Source organism: Argentina anserina, chromosome 6 (assembly GCF_933775445.1).
Source record: "Argentina anserina chromosome 6, drPotAnse1.1, whole genome shotgun sequence".
NCBI classification, from domain to species: domain Eukaryota; kingdom Viridiplantae; phylum Streptophyta; class Magnoliopsida; order Rosales; family Rosaceae; genus Argentina; species Argentina anserina.
The window spans coordinates 27,341,588-27,365,680 of record NC_065877.1 but is presented as its reverse complement, the minus strand read 5'-3'; the positions used below and the strand labels follow the sequence as shown (position 1 = coordinate 27,365,680).

Here is a 24,093-nt window from a genome sequence, read left to right as displayed (position 1 = left end):
CAACATGATCGTATAAAACATGTGGAAGTTGATCGCCACTTTATAAAGGAGAAGCTAGATGCGAAGATCATCAGTTTTCCTTTTGTTCCTACAGAAGAGCAACTTGCCGATATGCTCACAAAAGGAGTGTCTAAAAATATTTTTTATGACTCACTTAGCAAGTTGGGCATGGTCGATGTATATGCGCCAACTTGAGACGGAGTGTTAGCATGATTAGTTGTTAGCATAATTAGTTGTTAGCATTATTAGCATAATTAAATGAGGAAATCATGGGCGTGATTTCCTCCGTGATTTGTGGGGAGTAAGTAGGCTAAGATTGTTTATATATAAATTATAAATCAAGTGTAATTGTAATGAAGTGTGAAATAAACTTTCTATTCATATCACATCGAAAATTAGAGGACCAAACAATCAATACCTATTTGTCAAAATCCATTTCATTCCATAATGAAAATAATAGATCATGATATTACGTGTTGGAGTTCGGACATAATCGAAAGGGAAAATGAGAAAACAAAACTTGAAGCGGAGGAATCAATTTCCTCCATATCGACTCTAGAAATTGTTATTTAGACGACATTCAAATTATCTTCAAGCTGATTTCACTTTCTCAATAAGATCAGCAGCATCTTGAACGGTTGCGATATTCTCAGCTCCCCCTTCTCCAATGGATACACCGAACTTCTCTTCCAAAGCCATCATAATTTCCACCTGTTTCATTGATGGATCAGATAATTATGCATATAGAGTCGCTATTTATCTTTTACTTATACCAATTAAACAAGTAAAGCAGTAAGCATTAGCACAGATTACATTTGTCAAAGCACATGGATGAATGAATTGTATATTGTGATTGTTAACGATACGCTCCTTAATAAACAATTAAGTAAAGTGGTCACCCCTAATAAATTAAATAATGGGATTCATTATGGTATTCTAACACGGGACGCCTTCTAAGTTCTAACCAATGTTCTGGTTTAGGCGGCGCTTAGGCGTTAGAAGGTCACCCACCGTCATGATTTTTGTCTCGACGGCCATCTGTGGCGTTTTGTGAATTAGGCGACTGCCTAGGCGGTCCTAGACGGTTCTAGGCGGTCTTAGGCGGCCCTATTCAATCATAGGCGGTCCTAGGGGGTCTTAGGCAGCCCTATTCAGTCATAGACGGTCTTAGGCGGCCCTATTCAGTCCTAGGCGGTCTAATTGGCTCTATTTAGTCCTAGGCGATCAACCATCATTTAACATTAAAAAAAAAACTAAAAGAGGCCGCATCTCTCACTCTTTGTCTATTTTCTGAAAACTGAATCTTATCAACAGAAGAAGAGGAAAGAAATATGAATATTAAGTTTGAGTCTGATACTGAATGAGTTAGGAAATAATTTGGAAAGAAATAAATTGAGATTTAGTATTATTGCATTTGTTTCATTATTTTTTATCTTTTCTTCAAATATTTTTATGGACTTTCTACTTAAGTTATGTGAATTTAGACTATTTTAAGTATTTTTAAAATTAATATTAAACATCATTATATATTTTTAATAATTAAAATAGTTTAAATATATGTATAAAAATAAATAAATATTTAATAATTCAAAACCGCCTAGACGCTAGAAGGTGGCTGTCCGCTTGCATACCGCCTAGCGCTTTTTAGAACCTTGGTTCTAACCCATCAAAATTTTACGTCTCTATCTCTAATATTTTAAATCGGGCACCCAAAAGCTTATTATTTCATTGACAAACAAACTATCAAGACTATTATGACCAAAACTTAAATAGATCAATTGATAAATATTATTTCTTTTTAGATTTTAACCACCCACTTTCTCACGTAGATAACTACCTATTTTCTTATACATATAGGGTGTGAGCGGTTTCTAGTTACTATAAAGCCGGTAGCCAAAAACTTCACTAAAATATGAATTGCTGAAATTGCCCATTTATTTGCTAACTAACAAATAAACAAACATAAATATAACAGTCAATTTTTCTTAATTGAATAAATTAATGATTTTTTCTTTCAGGAGAGAATAACGGTTTTCTCACACACAACGTGTGTGGGCTAATGTTAGTGCTATATAAAGTTGAGATAAATTAAAATTTCAAAAAAAAAAACCTAGAGCTAGCTAGTAGTAAACTACAAGATTACTTTTCACATTAGGCTAATGTTAGTGCTATATAAAGTTGAGATAAATTAAAATTTCAAAAAAAAAAACCTAGAGCTAGCTAGTAGTAAACTACAAGATTACTTTTCACATTATGTAGAGCAATTAGGGTTTTAATATGACAAAATGCACAGGAACTTGAATTAGTATTTTTTGGTGCAATGATCTTCACTTTGTCAGCAATTAACTGGTCAAGAAAATAAGTGCTTAGAGATAACAGATGAGAGCCAACGTTAACTGGTCAACAGAATATTTTAACTCAATTAATTACTGACCAGTGAACAATACTTTGTTATGAACTATTGTGCAACATCAAAGCCAATGGGCAATTCTTTCAAATAACTAGTTACGAGATGAAAAAAAAAATCTACTGATTCGGTACTATTTTTCTTGAATCTTGACAATGCTGAATGAAAATGAAAAGAGAAGAAGATGAAGATTAGCATACAGTGTCTAGAGAATCAGCCCCCAAATCAGCGAACTTGGTCGAAGGAGTGACGGTGCTTTCGTCAACAGATAGTTGCTTGGCAATAGTGCTTTGAACAGTTTGAAGAGTTTCCGGTTGAGCCTGCAGATTGCAACATGAAATTCTCATAAGTAAGTCTTCTACATATTAGAGTGCTTAATCAAGCATGTTTTCAATAAAGATGATACACATATACGTACTATAGAGCATGAGATTGCGGTCTTCAAGCAACCAGGGACCGGAATTGATCTTTCTGCTGCCTTGGCGATCTTGATCTTTGGCATAATTCTTAGCCCTCTAACCGCTGAACCTCCCTGCGCGCATGCATATGTATTAAATAAATAAAATCCCTTAAAAACAACGTTAGTGTCTGCATATTTGTTACAGAAATGTGAAACTCACAAAGCTTGAGAAGCCATTGATTTGGCAAACTGTGCTTCTGGCCTTAGCAGTGTAAGGCAGAGTGGCCACAGGGATTGGGGAAGTTGAAACAAAAGAAGCCATGAGATCAATTAACGGAAGACTGATCGATACTTTGAACCACAGCAAAAACAGAAAACTTGGGTTTATAAATTCTAATATGCCGTGATAACAAGGCTCTGTTTCATTTATAAGCAGCAGATGCTTAAGAGTTGGGAGCGATAATAACAATAGGTCCGGTAATGACGAGTAAACTAGGCGGTTTATACCATGTAAATGATGCAATGTGTGTCCTTGGAATTATAAAGCTGGTTTCAAGTGGAGGCTACGTCAAAGACTTGAACATGGTGCCAAAATAAGAGATGACCATATATTAAGTTTTGACCATTAGTATGCGATTATACAACAGTTGTTAATTAGGCCTCCTCAGTGTGTAATGTCATGAGAAAATTCTTGCAAGTGAGAGGAGAAGAAAAAATAAAGAGAAAATAGATCCATTAGGATTTTTTTTGCAAGTAAATCCCACTAACATAACGCTATTCTCAGCAATTCAATTATTCTCCGGTCATTTCATTTTAATTTGAGTGCTTTTCTATCTAGTTTTCTAAGGGATTGCCTTCACATCATATTTTTCACACATTACATGATGATCACTGTTAACACCTCCCCTGAACGGGGTAATTCCTGGCCAAATCTCCTTTAATTTTAGTCGTCGGATCGGTGACTGGTAACCTGGTAACGCTTGAAGTCATAACAGCTAGTAAGGTAGCAATATCTCCGATCTGAACCACGCCATTGACGCCACCCAAGATGACGCGCCTGAACAATAAATGCACCTTATGCTAGTTCACATTCCCACATTGAAGGAAGAACCCAACATTTCTCCTAATGCGCTTATAAAAGGTCTACGTAGACCACCAGAAAGATGTAATGTATTCCTAAATCCTTAAACTCTCGAACATAAATTCCATTTCGGATTCCCACATAGACGTTCTAAGGCTAGATAACCCCTAAGCCTAGCCCCAAGGTCCTAGGTCACTCTCTGACATAGATGCTCCGAGTGTTAATTAATCCATGAGCCTAACATCGAGCTCCAACACCATACAACTGGCCGCTCGGGTCCCGAGCAATTTGAACTCGGATATTTGCGCCGGAAATAATAGTACGAAACTCCCCACCTAAGGAATCTCCTCGACTAGGGACTTAGGGACTTGTTAACACCTCTCCCTAAATAGGGTAATTCCCGGCCAAATATCCTCTGATTCCGATCGCCGGACTGGTGACTGGCAACCTAGTAACACCGGGAGTCATAGCAGAACAAGGTAGCAATATGTCCGATCTGAATCTCGCCATTGACACTACCTAAGGTGGCGTGCCTGAACAATAGATGCACCTTATGCTGGTTCAACATTCCTACATTGAAAGAAGAACCCAACACTTCTTCCAATGCACTTATAAAAGGTCTGCGTAGATCACCAGAAAAATGTAATATATTCCTAAATCCTTAACTCTCAAACTTAAATTCCGTTCCGGATTCTAACTTAAGTTTCAGAGGGTCAAAAGCCGACGCACCGCTAACCTTTTGACTTTCACACGTGTTTTGTGTAGGTCCCACTGAACTGATACATCAGAATACAAGACTACGAGAAATTAGGTCCCTTGAAGTAACAGTCACCATTAACACTGACCAAGCTATGTAAGGTGAATGATAGAAAATGGTAAGTGGTAACAAACAAGGGTTCACTACTACGTATATGCACTGTAAATGACACTACCAAAGCTCGCTCAGACCTCATAGCCAGAATATCTCTGTTGAGCTAAGATCTAACACTAAATTCCACTTCAGTACATTCATAGTATTTGACGCTATCTTTATCTGTAGGGAGAGCTACCGGAAAGACGAGAACTTGCCGGTTAAAGGTTATCAAGTAACACAGGGCACGGTCTACAAGAACTAAATACTGAAGTAGTCATGGTTGGATTGGTTGCTGAGTTGCTGCATCAGAATTTTGGTGAGGCTGCTGATTAGGCGTCTGCTTAGATTAAGAAGGGAAACTATTAAGGCCCCAGAAAGCATTACGTATGCGTAGCTGACAAAGAGTATGTGTGCGACCGTTTGCATTAATAATGTTCTTTATTGCAATCCATCACGAACATAAAACCTTGTAGATCAAGGGATTGGAGAAGCTTTGGTTTGGTACGGGAAATTAAGACGATTCAATATCATTGTTGATTTGTTGGAATTGATAGAGGACTACTACTATATCCACATGCATGAAGATTCTCAGCTTAGGGTTATTCATCGAGATTTCAAAACCAGCAATATCCTGTTGGATATGAAGACATGATGAAATCCGAAGACACCCGAAAGTTATGCCATCAGCCCAAGCTTGGTAATAGAATCCCGGAGCGGAGTATGCTAGGCAGCTTCGCCTCCGACGAGCCTTCCACCTGTTACATCTTGTCCGGACACCCTGCTTGAAAACGCAACCGAAAACCCAAGGAAGATCAGAGCAGTAGTACTGCATCGTGCCATGGCCATCTTCAAGTGAAACTAACCAACTGTACTGGTAGGCGGTAACTGTAGGTAGCAGTTGTTATAAGGGATAAATACTTATAACACCTTATACTTTAGGTGTAAAAACAGTTTTATTTTTCTACTTTCAAATTTAATCTGTATATCCTTTAACTTTTAATTTTTAACAGTTTTGTCTATTCCGTTAGTTAACCGTTAAAAAATTCCGTTAAGCCGTTAAAATGTCTAGAATACCCCAAATTCAAATCATATATTTTTTTCTTTTTTTCTTATGCCTTTTTTATTTTCTCTTTTGGTCTTCCTTTTTGTTTTTCTTGATTTTAATTTTCATTCATCATATGTGCTATCAAATGTATATAATTGTAATCAACACAAATTATCAAATTAATTGTAAACATCTTATAATCAATTGGATAATGCTTAAAATGACATGTGAGTGCCAGTACTCAAATCCAGTTATAAACTTCCTTTATATTATGATGCTCTACAAACATATTTTGATTAATTTCTATAATGCTAAGACAAAAAAGACTTCTACTATCATATCCATACTTTGATGCAAAATAAGTTTCAAATTATTTATTTCCAACTTGATGTTAAGCAATTGTCATTAATTCTCCTCTTGTTTACAATTAATTTGATGTGTTGATTACAATTATATATATTGGATAGCACATATGATAAATTAAATTTAAAACCAAGAAAAACCAAAAGAGAAAATAAAAAAGGCATGAGAAAAGAAAGAAAAAAATCTTATTTGAATTGGGGGTATTCTAGGTATTTTAACGGCTTAACGGAATTTTTTTACGGTCAACTAATGGAATTGACTAAACTGTTAAAAAAAGAAGGACAAAACTGTTAAAAATAAGAGTTAAAGGATATATAAGTTTAATTTGAAAGTAAAAGAACAAAACTGTTAAAAATAAGAGTTAAATGATATACAGATTAAATTTAAAAGTACAAGGACAAAACTGTTTTTACACCTAAAGTATAGGGTGTCACAAGTATTTAATCCTTGTTATAATCAACAATGATATATTGCATATATAATTTAATAAGCTGAATTATAAATAATTATAAATCAGAAACGAAAAACACGAAAAGAAATTCAACCAAAATACCGAACGATTGATGATGGAAGAACTAGTCGAGACGTGTGTGATACCACACTGTCCTTAAGACATTTACGCCTCCTCTACCGGTGCAAGGATGCTTGTCTTTTGTCTCCCAGGATATAACGACTAAACGATTCTATGAAGTTGCACTACTAATTAGAACCTTCAACGAACTCAAAAGGTACATATTTCTATCACCAGAGAAAAGCTAAGAATTTTGAGAGTGGGAGAGGATTGTGTTTCGAATAGAATGATTTTACAATGAAAGGATGGTGGCTATTTATACTGTGAGGATTTGCAATCAGCAATTAATAAGATGGCTGTTATAGAAATCAAAAGATCATAACATATATGAGTTACATATGTTACAAACATTGATTTCAATTCTGTTATAATTCTCCATAACACACAATAACTCAGTTGTTACAAAAGAAGAATTTGAACAGTCAAGAAAATTTGAAAAGTCAGAACCGAATTTTCGGAAATGCAAAAAGAATCTGCGTTTCGACCCTCAATTCGGTGTTGCATTCGTGTCCGCAGGTCGCACGGGCATACACGAGTTTCCCTTGTGACCTAGGATTTGCACCCCCCCCCTCGTGCGAGAGGGTATAAGGGGGCTTACACACTTTATAATTCATACACAATGGATTCTATATAAAGTCTTTTCAACACTTCTCTTTTCCAATGTGGGACAAATACATTTTCCTCATTCTAAGTAGCCATCTTTGAGTGACAATTTCTTATTCACCCACAAACCAAATTACACAAACAAACATATGATCTTGTAGCCCTCATTATGGATAACTCAAATCTATGTTCATCTTTGATTAATTATAAGTTTAACTTAATTAAATTAATCAATTAAAATTTGGTTTTAAATGGTTTTTCCAACCATTTTCCAACAATTCCCCACATGAATTAAATTGGCCACCAAAGACTCGATAGAATTTGGTGATAGATTTCTACGGTTGAAACCTGCATAGGATAGGCAGGTTTGACCATTTGAACCTTCCCTTATAAAAGTATGCTTACTTTACTAACTAAATAGTAGACGCGATGTCTTTGAACTATTCGTCATTTGTGTAAATGATGACATACTTTACACAGGAGTCTCCCTAATACACTTCGGTTCTCATTTTTGTGCCCATTTTGGCCATGGAACACACGCTTGGTTCTGCAAGTAGTTTGATAAGAGTTATGCCATCATTAACTCCTCTAGAAGCGGCCTCACTTCTCTCTTGCATAGGTGATCTCTTAATTAAGAGTAACCCGCATTACTCTGCTCGATTTCTCGACGCATAAGAATCATTAAAAGTTTTAGCTTAACCTCATCCTTACGGGTATCACTGTTTTTCATCATAGGAATGGACTTGGGGAACTCCCCACAGTGATCCGAACTCATCTCCACAATTTGGTTTTCCCTTTTGAACCTAGATCTTGGGATCTCCAGTCAGCTAGGTTGAGTATCCACTGTAGTGATTTTTAATTTCCAATGGGCTTTAGTCTCATTCCCTTCGATGATTTTTCAACTAACTCTCTGTTTAACCCTTTGGTTAGAGGATTAGCAATATTATCCTTAGACTTTACATAGTCTATAGAGATAATTCCAGTTGAGAGTAGTTGTCTAATGGTATTATGTCTTCGACGAATGTGTCTAGACTTACCATTATACATCTTGCTCTGTGCACTGCTAATTGCAGATTGACTATCACAATGTATACCAATCGCAGGCACAGGTTTTGTCCATCTAGGAATGTCCTCTATGAACTGGCGTAACCATTCTGCTTTCTCCTCACATTTGTCTAGTGCTACAAACTCAGACTCCATTGTGGATCTAGTTATAACTGTTTGTTTTGAGGATTTCCATGACACGGCTGCACCCCCTAGCGTAAATACATATACGCTAGTAGACTTTGAGTCTTTCATGTCAGATATCCAGTTCGCATCAGTGAACCCTTCTATAACAACTGGGTATGATGTGTAGTGCAACCCATAGGTACGAGTATACCTTAAGTATTTGAGTACTCTTCCAATAGCTTGCCAATGCATAGCTCCAGGATTACTCGTGTACCTACTTAGCTTATGAACCGCATAAGCTAGATCTGGTCTTGTACAACTTGTTAAGTACATTAGACTCCCAATTATTCTTGAATATTCTAATTGAGAAACACTTTCACCTTTATTCTTGGACAAATGTATATTCAAATCTACAGGAGTTCTGACAATTCCAGAACCTTCCTTGTTAAATTTCCCAAGAATATTGTCCATATAGTGCGTTTGACTCAACACAAGCCCTTCTGATGTTCTCGTAATTTTAATTCCTAAAATGACATCAGCAAGTCCCAAGTCTTTCATGTCAAACTTAGAATTCAACATGTCTTTAGTAGACTTCATCATCTTATCGTTGCTCCCAACGATAAGCATATCATCCACATACAGACATAGAATGATATATCCATTTTCAGTGTCTTTGACATATACACACTTATCACCTTCATTTATTCTAAATCCACTGGTGATCATGACATTATCAAATTTCTCATGCTATTGTTTTGGTGCTTGTTTTAAGCCATATAATGACTTAACCAATCTGCACACCTTCTTACTCTGAGAAGGAGTAGAAAAACCTTCTGGTTGTTCCATGTAGATTTCTTCTTCTACATCTCCATTTAGAAAAGCCGTCTTTACATCCATTTGGTGTACTTCAAGTTTGCGCAACGCTGCAATTGCAAGTACCATCCGTATGGAGGTTATTCTCGTCACAGGAGAATAAGTGTCAAAATAATCCAAACCCTCCTTTTGCCTATAGCCTTTAATAACAAGTCTAGCCTTGTACTTGTCTATTGACCTATCAGCTTTTAATTTCTTTTTGAAAATCCACTTGAAAGTCAAAGGCTTACACCCAGGTGGCAAATCCACTAATTCCCAAGTGTGATTTTGCATGACGGAGTCAACCTCACTTTTGATTGCTTCTTTCCACAGAGGACCATCAGTAGAGCTAACTGCCTCTTTGAAGGTACGGGGATCACCTTCAACCATATATGACAGGAAGTCAGGTCCATAGGACTTTGCGGTCCTTGCCGTTTTACTTCGTCTAGGTTCAACCTCAGACTCAGATTCGGACTCCGGCTCAGATTCTTGATCCTGAGCATCATCAGTTTCGGCTCGGTTGTCTTCACGTGCCCGTTTAGAAGAATTAAATTCCTCTCTAGACTTCCGTGGAAATACATTTTCAAAGAAAGATGCATTTCTCGATTCCATTATCATATCCTTATGGATTTCAGGAATATTCGAATCGTGGACTAGGAATCGATAAGCCGAACTGTTATGTGCATATCCAATAAAGATGCAATTAACTGTTTTAGGCCCATTCTTCACCTTTTTAGGTTTAGGAATTTCCACTTTTACCAAACATCCCCAAACTTTTAAGTATTTGTAGGATGGTTTTCTCCCTTTCCATAACTCATATGGAGTTTTCTCTTCGTTCTTTTGGGCACCTTATTTAAAAGGTAATTTTCCGTGAGAATCGCGTCTCCCCACATCTTGGGTGGCATCCCAGAACTGAGTAGCATAGCATTCATCATATCCTTTAGAGTACCATTTTTGCGTTCTGCTACACCATTAGATTGTGATGAGTATGGAGCAGTCATTTGATGTATAATCCCATTCTGAGCACAAATATCAGTAAATGGCGATTCATACTCACCCCCTCGGTCACTTCTTAGTGCCTCACTTTTGCATTTTAGCAAATACACATAGCAATATTTCGTGCTATCATCTATGAAGGTAATAAAGTATTTATTATTCCCTCTAGATACCGTTGATTTTAAATCACACACATCTGTATGAATCAAATCAAGGGGTTCACTGTTTCTTTCAACACTTTGGAAAGATGATCTAGTCAGTTTAGCATCTACACAAGTTTCACACTTATGTTTTGAATCAATTTGGAATTTTGGTAAGTATTCCATGTTAATTAACTTTCGCAAAGTATCATAATTAACATGTCCTAGTCTACCATGCCATAAATTAGAAGACTCAATCATGTAGGTGGAAGTAGAACCTTCATTCATTTTCTTGATCAAAATCATTACATTCATTTTGATCATCCCACCCGATACATAGCCCTTACCCACAAACATTCCATTCTTGGATAAAACAAGCTTATCAGACTCTATCACTATGCGGAACCCATGAGAGTTCAACATTGCATCAGAAATCAGGTTCTTGCGGATCTCCGGAACATACAGGACATTGTTCATAGTAAACTCCTTTCTAGAGGTCATCTTCAGAATCACCTTTCCTTTCCCCTTGATGGCGGAGGTTGCAGAGTTCCCCATGTACAGAATCTCCCCATCCTCAGATGGTTCGAAGGTGGAGAACATCTTCTTGTTAGCACAGACATGTTTGGTGGCTCCAATGTCCATCCACCATTCCTTGGGGTTTGAATCCACCATGTTATAATCAAGGAAGCGGCCCACGATAAACTTCTTGGCGCCGGCATTCTCGGTCTTATATTTTTTCTCCAAGGATTCCCATAGCTCCTTTACCGTTCTCATGCTAATGTACACATTGTACAATGAGTCGGCTAGACCATTCATGATATAATTCCTACATAAGTAGTCAGAATTATTCCATGCATTCACAAACAGCAATCTTTGCTTGATCGCCATGGTCATCTTCCTTGAAAAAACTTGCCAGATTCAGAGTGGTCAGATAAAACATCATCTTTTGTTGCCACCTCTTGAAATGCAAACCGTTGAACTTCTCAGGTTTTTCCCCATGGGATACTGAGACAGGTACAACGGGAGCAGTAGGCACAGTTGGCACCAAAGGTCCCTTGCCATTTCCAGAATTTTCTCCGTTAGTCATTTTTAGAAACTGAAACACATACACACAAGGTGTAAGTTTACTTGAAAAATTGTAGATAAATATCGAATACAAATTATATAAGCAATATCAAAATTAAACGTCTTAAGATTGTTATAATCAACAGTGATATATTGCATATATAATTTAATAAGCTGAATTATAAATAATTATAAATCAGAAATGAAGAACACGAAAAGAAATTCAACCAAAACACCGAACGATTGATGATGGAAGAACTAGTCGAGACGTGTGTGATACCACACTGTCCTTAAGACGTTTACGCCTCCTCTACCGGTGCAAGGATGCTTGTCTCTTGTCTCCCAGGATATAACGACTAAACGATTCTAGAAAGTTGCACTACTAACTAGAACCTTCAACGAACTCGAAAGGTACCTCTTTCTATCACCAAAGAAAAGCTAGGAATTTTGAGAGTGGGAGAGGATTGTGTTTCGAATGGAATGATTTTACAATGAAAGGATGGTGGCTATTTATACTGTGAGGATTTGCAATCAGCAATTAATAAGATGGCTGTTATAGAAATTAAAAGATCATAACATATATGAGTTACATATGTTACAAACATTGATTTCAATTCTGTTATAATTCTTCATAACACACAATAACTCAGTTGTTACAAAAGAAGAATTTGAAAAGTCAGAACCGAATTTTCAGAAATGCAAAAAGAATCTGCGTTCCGACCCTTAATTCGGTGTTGCATTCGTGTCCGCAGGTCGCACGGGCATACACGAGTTTCCCTTGTGACCTAGGATTTGCACCCCACCCCTCGTGCGCGAGAGGGTATAAGGGGGCTTACACACTTTACAATCCATACACAATGGATTCTATATAAAGTATTTTTAACATTTCTCTTTTCCAATGTGGGGCAAATACATTTCCTTCATTCTAAGTAGTCATCTTTGAGTGACAATTTCTTATTCACCCACAAACCAAATTACACAAACAAACATATGATCTTGTAGCCCTCATTATGGAGAACTCAAATCTATGTTCATCTTTGATTAATTATAAGTTTAACTTAATTAAATTAATCAATTAAAATTTAGTTTTAAATAATTTTTCTAACCATTTTCCAACCGCAGTTATGGCACAACGCACGTATAAGTAGATATATATACTTTACATATTGTTCCGGCTGAAGGCATAACGCTTTGGCCACAACGTTGAGATTAAATTCTACCGCCGGTAGATATGTCTGATGTTTTTGTCGATCCATCCTAACCTGCTTCTATATTTGTTTTGTGAAATTAATCTACGTACCTATATGATTGACTAGTAGTCTAGTAGAAAGATCACTGTATATAATATTTCTCCAGGCTACCATATTTTCATTGGCTGACTAGCCATGGATTGTCAAGTCTGTCCAACTCCAGTTAGCTGACTAATTTTATTTGACAAGCTTCAACTCTCTTCTTTGGTACTTTCATCCTGAAAGTATAGTTCGTGGCGCATAACCCAAGTTCCAACTACTCTTAAAGTCATTACAAATCTTGCGAGAGTAACACCATTAATTCGATCTCTGCTCTGAATATCAGCACAACTGCAATTTGCTCTTACGATCTGTCCAAAACCAACCCTTAACGAATATTCATCACTGTCTCACAAGGTAGGCCGGTTCTTAAGAAAGTCATCCAAATGTCAACCGGTATATTCAATTATGTAATCATAAACTCAGTTGAGCAATGCTCTGAACGAGCACAAAAAAAATATATCAACACAGGATAAAGGAGTTGAGAGAGATCGAGAAGCCAACCACATTGGTAAAGACTAAAGAGGAATTGAAGATATGTGATTTGACACAGGTCAAGCATTTACCGGAGTTTGAGGCAGCTAGCCTTGGCTACTGGCTAATCATGGCTTGCGACTTGCGAGCCAAGTATTACAGTATTCTTATGAACAAACTGAGTACAAGGACTGGTATCATTGAATACGTTTGGAAACAAGCAATAATTCAGAGACAAACACTGGGTACGTAGATTTATTCTCCTTCTCCAAAGGTGTGTGAATGATCATGCATGTCGTCCATATTCTAACTGATTACACAGATGAATAAGAACCTACGCGCATTCATTTATTTCCTTCGAATTGCTTGGCTCTGACAATGAACTTCGTGCCACTTTCGCATAATCCTTCACACATGAAATAGTAGTTGCCAACATCAGTCAAGACCAATGTGTCTTGGCCACTATAATAGACACCATAATTTGGTTCGTAAATGCATTGATCAAAATCGTCCTGGGACACTGCTACGACGACATTGGAATAAGTTGGATCGTAGTTGAAAACTGAAAAAATGGAAACGCCAAAGGTTGTCAAGTAAAGTAATACTTCCGGAAAAAAAAAAATACAATGCAGATGTAAGTGATCTGCTTGTTACAACTAAAATTAAATAAAGACATTCACCAGGGAAAACTCAAATCTTATTTTAAAATTTCATGCATGCTTGCATATATATGATTACTCACGCAATTCATCTCCGGCATAAAATCTTACGTGATCAGCCCAAGCTTGGTAATCAAAATTTGGATCCCCCCACGTACCATCTTCACCTCCAACAGTCCATCTAACTGGGGCAAATCCAAACACCATGTTCGGAAAAACAACCAAATAGGAAATCCCGATTAGAGCTGCAGCAGTTCTGTATCGTTTCATGGCCATTGTTAAACAAACTAAGTTAATTATGCATAAGTCGATTTCTCTAGCTAGTTGGTGAGTATGCTTCAGCCGTATATATACATAATAATATGCTTGTTATGGCCGAAGGCATATTTTGTTAGATATTGGCCGCAACGCTGAGATTACATTCTGATACGCCCGAGGTGGCTAGGTTACGTTTCTTGTTGCTATATTTTCAATAATGATGAAGAAAATGGAAGAAGACGAAGAAAGAGGAACGGGTATCTGATATTATTCTCTAGGAAAGTGTACAATGCTGGCTAACTTTCTATAATTGCATTCATTTATTATAAATCTGTGCTAAGAACTGTAATTATCCTGACCGATCTTGTGGCTCCGGCCTGCGCTACTCTAGTGACATGTCACCATCTTCAACATGTCTCAGTTGAGCTGATTAACACCTTGTCGTCACTTCTGGAAAATAAAATATAACGACCGCTCTACATGCACGCGTAAGCTCATTAGCACCGACTTTATTTAATCAAATAAATAGCAAGTTTATGACCTCTTTTCTGTTTTGAGCGGAAGGTTTCATGCATGATATATACTAGTGTCAACGCCGCGTTATGCGCCGGCTTGGTATATTGTGTCATACATTAAACTTTTACAATTAAATACATCTTAATATTTTTATTTTGTTATTTTTTTTCTCTCATTAATATACTGATTTATGATTAATTAAATGTTTATTGCAAGGCATGAAGAAATTGGTATATTATAGGTACTGGAAAGAGGTTGCAAAATAATAATTTTGATTAAATATTCCGATAGAAAGAATCATCACACAAATATTCCAAGTTTATGAGAGATGAGTCAATTTAGTTTTAATCAAAGATAATCAAAATACTTGAGAAACCACAACTTGATAATAATGTGTCCTCAAATTTTTCCAGAGAGAAGTTGTACTTCTGATTTGTTTCTTTCAGTTATGTTGTAATTTCCCGGTAAGCAGAGCCAAATATATCTCGCCCACATCTCGATCCAAGTCTAGCTTCCTTTGCAGAACATAATCTATATGGTGACTGAGAGTAACTTCATTCTGTAAATCTGAATATCCTCGTTTGTTTCCTTCAAGTCTGAAAGGTAAAGAGAAGAAGAAAGTGGGAAAAAAAGAGTGCAAAATTGTTTACTGACCAGCTCCCATGATTTATTAGTCATCTGTTTTGTGTTAAGCAACATAGTTACCTCCATCCTTGTTCAGAAACAAACCACATTAGAGTGGATTGCAATATAGCTTTTTATCCTGCAACTCAAAAGAAAGTCATGTTTAGAGTGCAATTATAGCCACAAAGTTCATAGTTGTTGTAGTGCATAACTGTGAATTACATTCGGCACTGCTCAATCCTTGTTGTTCTTATTTTTAAAACTAAGCACAAAAGGATAGGGAACATAGTTTAACACTCTTATCTCATGATTTACAACATGATATAGTATACAATGTCGTAGTAATATCACCACCAACACATATGCTACAGTATTTAAGACTAAATTCACAACTGCAGTTGGAACTGCTAGCAAAAATATATATTACTAGCATGGTCACAAACACTTTTCAGACATGACCTACTTCATAAACATTTACATAATAAAGAGCTCAACCAAAATAATATGGATTGGTATCAAATCCAGTCCTACAAATGATAACTGCCTTTTGGTAGTATTACAGCTTGGATTAGTGGTCAAATCCAATCTGAAATATATCTTTTTATCACACTGACATGTAGAAAATTTTGGAGTAGTTTTGGTAGTATTACAGCTCAACATAGTTGGCCCTGCATAAGCCCATATTATTAGAAGAAGGACACAAAAAGATAATCAAGTAAACTTGATTATAAAACAAAAATCAATCCACAGAAAATAGCTGCATTTATTCTTGTTTATCTCGGCTCAAAATCTTGAGCACATTTATGGTCCATTGATTAATCTAGAAATCATCAGTTATTTTTCAGCCTTTCTTGATTTTAAAAGAGCAATTAAGAGATGTGTAAATTGGAAAATGGGATAAGAAGAAGACATGCATGGAGTCTTAATTTTTACCTTGAAGATGAAAAGAACATATGAACATTTTAAGAAGTACAGCAGCATATACAACATATGACAAATAAAGATAATAAACTGGAATTTCATCATCAAGGATAAAGAAAGATCCCATTAATTAGTTTTTATCAATCTCAATCTTGATATTAACAGACGATACCTTATCAAACTTATATCCTTTATCCTTTCCATCCTAACCTCTCCAATTTCTTATGCTTTTTTATTTTACATCCAATTAATACAGCATACCTCAATATCATCATTAAACAGAAGAATTTGATTAATAAAAATTGAGTAACAGTTAAATGATAAAAGGATAGAAATTGGAGAGGCTAGGATGTATAAGATATTAGGATAAAAAATGGGAGAGGTTAATATTAAATGATATAGGTTGAGAAGGTAACATATATCTGTTATTATAAAGTCGGACATACACAACTTACTTAATTCTCAAATCAATATTGAGTAGCTCATCTATTTATTCCTATATCGTAACCTGGTTTTTGGGTATCATTTACTTGGCATCTTGTTTTGGTTTCTTACTTTTGTGGATCAAGACTAATATGACTGTATCATTTTAAAGTCTAATTATCTAAATATGTAGCTAGAGTTCTCAAGTGGCTGCATGCATTTACTGGTCTCATAACATTTCAGAGTTTATAAATGCTAATGTGTATTACAATTGCATTCCAGCGATCACTCTCAACAATAAAATTTACAAACCAAATGACTGAAAGAATAAAAACTACGAATAAATAATTAGTAGAAAATACCTATCACACTGCCATCTAAGCTGTTTCCATGAACTGTAGTCCCCCTAGCTGGAAGTGTGATTTGTTGGTGGAGAAGAACTTCGTAGCTGCAAAATTGAAAACCCAAAATAAAGTAAGCATCGATAGAATATAAATTCTACCCCTAAGCTAAAATAACCGACTATTAGAAGTCATTAAAAGCATTAGATTGAGAATACTAAGGTACTTATAAGTAAAAGTTTTGAAGAAGAGTCCTAGCAATAACTGAATCCTACTAATCCTAAAAGGAACAAACTTCAAATTGAAAATGCAAGTCACATGTAAAAACAAACTCCTATCAATATCTGTCTGCTCCTCCAAAACTCACATGAAAAACATAGGACATGCACCTCTCTCTCTCTCTCTCTCTCTCTCTCTCTCTCTCATATAATAACATACATGTGCAGGCATAAGAATCTTTTGAAACTACCTCCAAAACACAATTGCAAGCATGATAGACAAATTTAATGAAGAAAGTAACTACAATTCGACAGGAATTGAACACAGCACACAATCACCCAAAAAACAGCTTAAATGGAGAACCAACCCCACATAAACCCACATACGTACTCATCTCTTTCTTTTTTTCTCATCCACTGATTTTTCAAACCCAAGTAGAACAAAGAATAATAAATAATGGAGGGACTTACACCGAAACATATTGATCTCCCTACCTCAAAACTCATTAGCCAAATCAAAAACAGATGAATTCTCAAAGGTAATCACAATAAACAACCCAACCGGCTTCGATTCCATTCAATCCAACAGAACTTATATAAATGCACAATATAACACTGGACAGCCATCAATTTATAAAGAAGAATATAACACTGGACATCCATCAATTTATAAAGAAGAATTAGAGTATTAGACAGAAGAAAACAAACTCAATCCCCACAACCAAACAACAACAAATCAATCTCACTACCCAACAAACCCAATAAACAAATGTAAAAAATGCATAACCTGATGGCCTCAAACTGAAGCGCAATTTCTCGAAATCAAACACCTGGCTAGTCGCCTACTGATGATAGCCAACACACAACAAAGAAAATGATGAAAACGAAGCAGGAGCCCGACTTCGATCTGCAAATCAATTATAACTGATCCGAAAAAAGACCACAGCTCGAGTGCTCGACAAATGATGAAAGGTCGTTGGGAAAGAATTTCATAAGAAGAAAGGAAGTGAGAGAAGGGGAGAAACGTGGAGGAACAAAAAAACAACACAGTTAACACGCGTCAACTGAAACCAAATCACACCGAATGGCAAAACTGTAAATAAGCCAAAAACCTTGTGAATAGTACCACTTTCACGACGCTTAATATTTAGTAAATATCACTGATATGTTTTTTTAGCATAAATGCCGATTTGCACCTCAAATTTGGCTAAAATTGTCAATTTGCACCCCGAACTTGCATTTGAATCAATTTACCTCCTAAACTTGGTAAAAATTGCCGATTTACACCCTGAACTTGCATTTGAGTCAATTTACCTCCTAAACTTGGTAAAAATTGCCGATTTACACCCTATCCGTCAAATTTAATGTTTTCAATCCAATTTTAAGTCACATGTCATGCATTTAAGGGGTAGTATTGTCATTATATATTTATTCATATTGAATAATGAAATAAATTAATAAAATTACTTAAGAGAAACACTTGCTACAATGTTTGTTTTTTCGAAACATGTTATTAATTTATATATTTATTATTTTATGTGATATGGTATGTTAAAAGATATTAGAAAAAATATAAATAAATAAATACATTGAAAATTAAAAATAAATGTGTGTTCTGAGAGAATTACTATTCTACCATTGTGTGTGTTAGCCTTATTAGGTTTCCTGTTAGAGATAGATTCGCATCTCTGTAATAGATTAGGACTCTGAATCCTACTGATTGTGGTTATGTAATGCCTATATATTGGCATCATTATCAATCAATAAACGGTTACGTTTTGTTCTATTATGTCGTTATTATTCTCGTTTTGTTCATCCTCCAACAATGTGTACATATAAAAATATATTTATACACAACACACTATATTTGAATGGGTGGGTATATTGAATATATAATTCAAAATAGGGTTAAGTAGGTAGAAAAAAGATGTAAATAAATAATTTGATTAACAAAATAATCCTCATTTTAAAGAATATTTTTATTTGTTTTTAAGAAAAATATAAATAGAAAATGACAACATTACCCCTCATGTGTATGACATGTGACGCAAAATTGGATATAAACAGTTAAATTTAACAGATGGGGTGCAAATCGGCAATTTTTACTAAGTTTAGGAGGTAAATTAACTCAAATACAAGTTCGGGATGTAAATCGGCAAATTTTACCAAGTTTAGGAGGTAAATTGACTCAAATGCAAGTTCGGGGTGCAAATTGACAATTTCAACTAAATTTAGGGTGCAAATCGGCATTTATGTCTTTTTTTTTTGTTGCACATAAACATAGTAGCATTACCAGCATCACAAAAGTTGAATAGTTTTGAACACCACAATTCCATCCACACTTGAATGAAGATGAAGAAAGAAAATGCAGTTTGCACAACAAATATTACAATCTCACATCCATGTCAAGATAATATATCAACCAGCACTGTGGTGTACCCAAACAAAAGTTAAATGCATCTTAGGAATAAAGTCTGCCCCACATATCCACCAGTCATTGCCCTTTCACATTGGACTCGAACATCTTTGGGTTGTCTCTCAACACTGCAGCTGCATCATGGTTTAAGGGATGATCATGATTTGGTTCCGTGAAAAGATGATACAATCCATAAACAATGGTGTTAATATTAAGAACAGGTTTCCAATCTTCTCGTAGGATGTTGAGGCAGACATTTCCTTCCAAGTCAATGTTAGGATGGTAGATCTTGGTCTTACACTTGACTTTTGGGGCTTCATGTGGGTAGATAGAAGAAACTTCGAACGAAAAGATGAGCTTACCACCTGTGTAGTATCCTTCATCTGGTTTAATTGAAACCTCATAGTTCATAAGATCAGCCTTGCCATTGGGAAATGATATTGCACAAGAATTTGGTAGATTCAGCTCAGATATATCTTTATGAAGCCGCAACTCTCCAGGGCTTTGCCTCTTCAGAGGTGACCCTCCATTGGCTTCGGCAAGCTCTCTCTGCTTCTCCTTCACCTTGAACAGCCTAATCATAGCTGCTATTCACTGGTGACTGCTCTTTCTTCTCCTTTGTCCCTTCTTTATGGCTTTTAAGCACCCAGAATGCCTCACTGATATGTTACATATTAGAGAAATTAGACATAATTGTCCCTCACCTTACCATGTACTACTAGTTTTCCTAGGGCTGGACATCCGAATTTTGGTTTGGATTTGGGGCAAATTTATATCAAATCCGAATTCATCGGTTATTCAATTTGTCCATCCATATCCGAATTTTAAAGACCTTGACCCGGATGTTCAACCAATCCCTTTCGCATCGGTTTTGGTTAAAATCCAAATATGAAAAGGATTATGTCTATAAACTCAAATTTTAAGATGTATCAAGCAATTCAATTATCTAAGCACTAAGCACACAAATTTCAAATATAAATATAAAGAATGAGTTTGTCACCATATTATGAAATCTATTATCATAACCATAAGTTCAAACTTTTATTCATCAACTAATGATGGAGTGTCATGTATATTAAAAACAATATATTTGTAACTAAGTTAAATTATTCGGGTCGGATCGATTTTTTTGGATGGTTTAAAAAGTGGATCTGTATCTAATCTGATTTTAACCGGATCAGATCGGTTTTCTTTTTTTTAACCCAAATATTTCAAATCGGTTATCCGATTAAGAAAATTTGAATGGATCAAATTGGTTTTTATGCAAATTCGGTTTTTTTGCTTAGCGCTAAGTTTTCGTGCCGTGCGGAAATGCAATATTGGAATCATGATCTTCCTTCCTTCTCTCTCTATCTCCCGATTTTCAATTCCATCCAACAAATCGGCGTTGTGTAGAAAATCTTGAGTAATTAGCTACGCGTAGAAGAAAAATTAAGGGCTATTTGCATCTGGCATATAATATGCATATGTATGGTTCTAGCTGGACCTCCAAATTGATCGAGATAAATTGAGGGTTTAGGGTAAATCGTGGCAAAGAGAACAAAATTGCCACGCCAGAGGACCTGACACGGTAGGAGGGGTTGGCTAGAATTTGTTGCAGCCACTTCAATATTCTGAGGACAAACAAATGTGTGTACATACCCTGCGTATAGGTTAAAAAGTACATTGATCATATCATCCATATATAAAGATTATGAGTTTCATTGCTTATTGATTTATCTTATTAGTTACTTTGAAGTCATTGAAGAGGATCTTGTGGTTATGCTAATAATTTTCCAATTGAAAGTAGATACGCTAGAATTTTCAACCCAGTTCTGATGAAACAAGAACCACACATGTCTCCCCAAGGACTCCAACAATTAAGAGAGACTAACACCCGGCTGATCAAGTGCCTAGCAAAGAATCCATGTTGTCGCAAAGGAAACTTTTGACAACAGTTTATGAAGTACAACCCATTATTAAAATTGGTGTTTCATATTTCAAATCATTAACTTTGGTACATGATCTTCAAATATACGCTTAAAATCAGTCTGTGATTTTTCATCAATCTATTCAAATATATGAATATTAGAATAGTGTCATATATACATCGGAGTTTCATTGTGAATTCAAAACAAATTCGTCCCATGTCATATTTAATCATGCGTCCACCAGTGCATACACGTACGTAGTCCAATCCACACTATCTATGGAGAGATAGGAACTTGCATCCCTTAGTTGGTTGGGAGCATAAAATTATAGCATGGTAGGATTGGTAGCCGTAGCTAGTCAACATTTCGAAGCTTGAAGAGGAAGAAATTAAAATGGAAAAAATTTACCGGAGTCTTTCAATTATTGCAACACCGGAAATTCTGAATTACGAGCAATGATATAATGAACAACTATCTAGCTAGTGAAATGTCATTTCAGCAATAACAATCCGAGATCCAGGGCAAGCTAGATGCCACTCCATTTGTCAAATGTGAAGGTATTTGTCATTCCCCACCTTTCCTAGCTGCACTAGGAAAGCATCAGTTTTGGTAAGATATATCTTTCCTAGTTTTTCTTGCATTCAAATTTGAATCTTATAAAATGTTTCACTTTTTATTTTGGCATGCTTATCTGCCATAAGTATTTTTTCTATTTGGTTAATTATTTAAATTATAGTATGTTTGTCCCGGTCCTATGTTTAAGGCTTGGATTGGGATATGATTTGGTAAATTGTCTTTGACCTTTATATATATACCTAGGTATTATTCTCTTCGTTTGTCAACCTAATAGAGGCATTATCATACATATTGTGATATTGCATATAAGTTTATGCTAGTGTCAAATGTATCATGCATTTAGGTTCATTAGAACTCAAGCAACAAATTTATGATCTTATCTTAAAGTTGTATATACTCATAATTGAGATTGTTCTTTCTTGATGGTTCAGGAATTGGAGTGAAGATTGAAGCCACTGTGTTCAAATGAATGAGTTTTAGAATATAGCTTCATAAGAACAAGTTAGCAATGTTTGCCAGTAAAGAGATATAAGTGTTATCTCTACTTGATTGAGGTGTATTGTAAACATCATTCATAGTGTAAGTTTTTGTGTGGATTACGATAAAAATCTCGCAGTGGTTTTTACCAATGAATTTTATTTCCACTGTAGTAAACAATAGTTTGTTGTTTGTGCTTGCTCACTAAGTAATCGTTGCTTTATTCATTATATCATATATTCACATACACTTTCCTCTCATGTATCTTTAAAATGTCCATGCCGGCCTTGTTCATTATGATGTTCGACAATGTCTAACCAAAACCTCATGCCTTGCTCACAGAATCGTGCACACATGTAATAGTATGTGCCAACGCCCCCATCCAAGACCAATTTGGTTTCGCCGCTGTGTTACATACCAAGGTTTGGATGTATGTTGCAGTGTTTGAACCCATCACGGTTTTTTCCTAAGACGACACTGTGATGATCTCTGTACTCGAAACCTGAAAAGAAATACGAAAGTAACGAGTATTTGCAAATTAAACAAGGAAATCTTAACCGGATGCTATTCTCCATTCACATTTGCATGTTTATCATGAAAGATCTGAAGGTTACTGAAGTGCATACATTGCATATATAATAAACATGAGATGAAGACATATAAAATACAACAACACAATAACAAAAAGATAACGATGAATCATACCCGAAAATGAAGAAAACGACATAGAAATGATTGAGCAAAGTCTTTTGTAAGCCTATCAATGAAACAACTACTATCTATGGGGCTAGAACAATATGCTTGTCTATTAGAGAGGTCACAGGGACCTTGTCTTTTATAGGGTGTAAAGACGTAAGTTTGAAAAACTCAGTCCCTCTACAAATACAAAAATCTAAATCTGTGCACCACATGAGACACTAGAATAATCACTTAATATGTAAAAAACAATGAAGGTGAATTTTATTCTTAATGCATTTGTACATGGTCCTCTTAATGGTTCAATGTGCAAGAACCTCAACTCTCAATCAAAAACCAACTGATCATAATGTGTTATAAAAATTTGATCAACAACAATCTACTACTGAATGTATACATATAGAATGAATGTCAAAAGATCAAAATCAAAATCAAGACAAAATGTTGCAGCACAACAATACAGAACCAAACTTTAGAGGTTAAACTGAATTTATTAAACCTTGTAAAAACCATATGAGAATACAACTCAATAAGCGCTCTGAGACAAAATGAAACTAAAAAGCAGAGACATAAAATCTAGCTATATCAAATAATGGCTCTCACTAGAAATGACAACACTCCCACTAAATCTCAATGTCTAGACTAGGCAGAACACCAATACTCTTAGTGTGAGTTTCAAAAACTTTAACAGTCAAGGGTTTTGTAAATGGATAAGCTAATTGGTCTAGAGTATTGATCTTAATGACTCC

The 24,093-nt window shown here is 35.6% G+C and overlaps 3 protein-coding genes across 3 annotated transcripts; all 3 read right to left on the bottom strand.

Moving 5' to 3' along the window:
- Positions 1–418: 418 nt before the first annotated feature.
- Positions 419–3,204, bottom strand: LOC126800551 (acyl carrier protein 1, chloroplastic-like). The gene is made up of 4 exons (XM_050527932.1): positions 3,028–3,204; positions 2,826–2,939; positions 2,608–2,727; positions 419–711 (listed from the first exon to the last, which is right to left on the bottom strand). Exons 1-4 carry the CDS (start codon positions 3,127–3,129, stop codon positions 592–594), a joined length of 456 nt encoding a protein of 151 aa, XP_050383889.1. The 5' UTR covers positions 3,130–3,204; the 3' UTR covers positions 419–591.
- Positions 3,205–13,406: 10,202 nt separating this feature from the next.
- On the bottom strand, positions 13,407–14,264 carry LOC126800555 (basic blue protein-like). Its single transcript, XM_050527935.1, has 2 exons — positions 14,052–14,264; positions 13,407–13,871 (listed from the first exon to the last, which is right to left on the bottom strand). The coding sequence occupies exons 1-2, from the start codon at positions 14,242–14,244 to the stop codon at positions 13,654–13,656; spliced, it is 411 nt and encodes a 136-aa protein (XP_050383892.1). The 5' UTR covers positions 14,245–14,264; the 3' UTR covers positions 13,407–13,653.
- Positions 14,265–19,550: 5,286 nt separating this feature from the next.
- LOC126800549 (NEDD8-conjugating enzyme Ubc12-like) lies at positions 19,551–20,334 on the bottom strand. The gene is made up of 2 exons (XM_050527930.1): positions 19,693–20,334; positions 19,551–19,662 (listed from the first exon to the last, which is right to left on the bottom strand). Exon 1 carries the CDS (start codon positions 20,265–20,267, stop codon positions 19,764–19,766), a length of 504 nt encoding a protein of 167 aa, XP_050383887.1. The 5' UTR covers positions 20,268–20,334; the 3' UTR covers positions 19,551–19,662; positions 19,693–19,763.
- Positions 20,335–24,093: the final 3,759 nt, after the last annotated feature.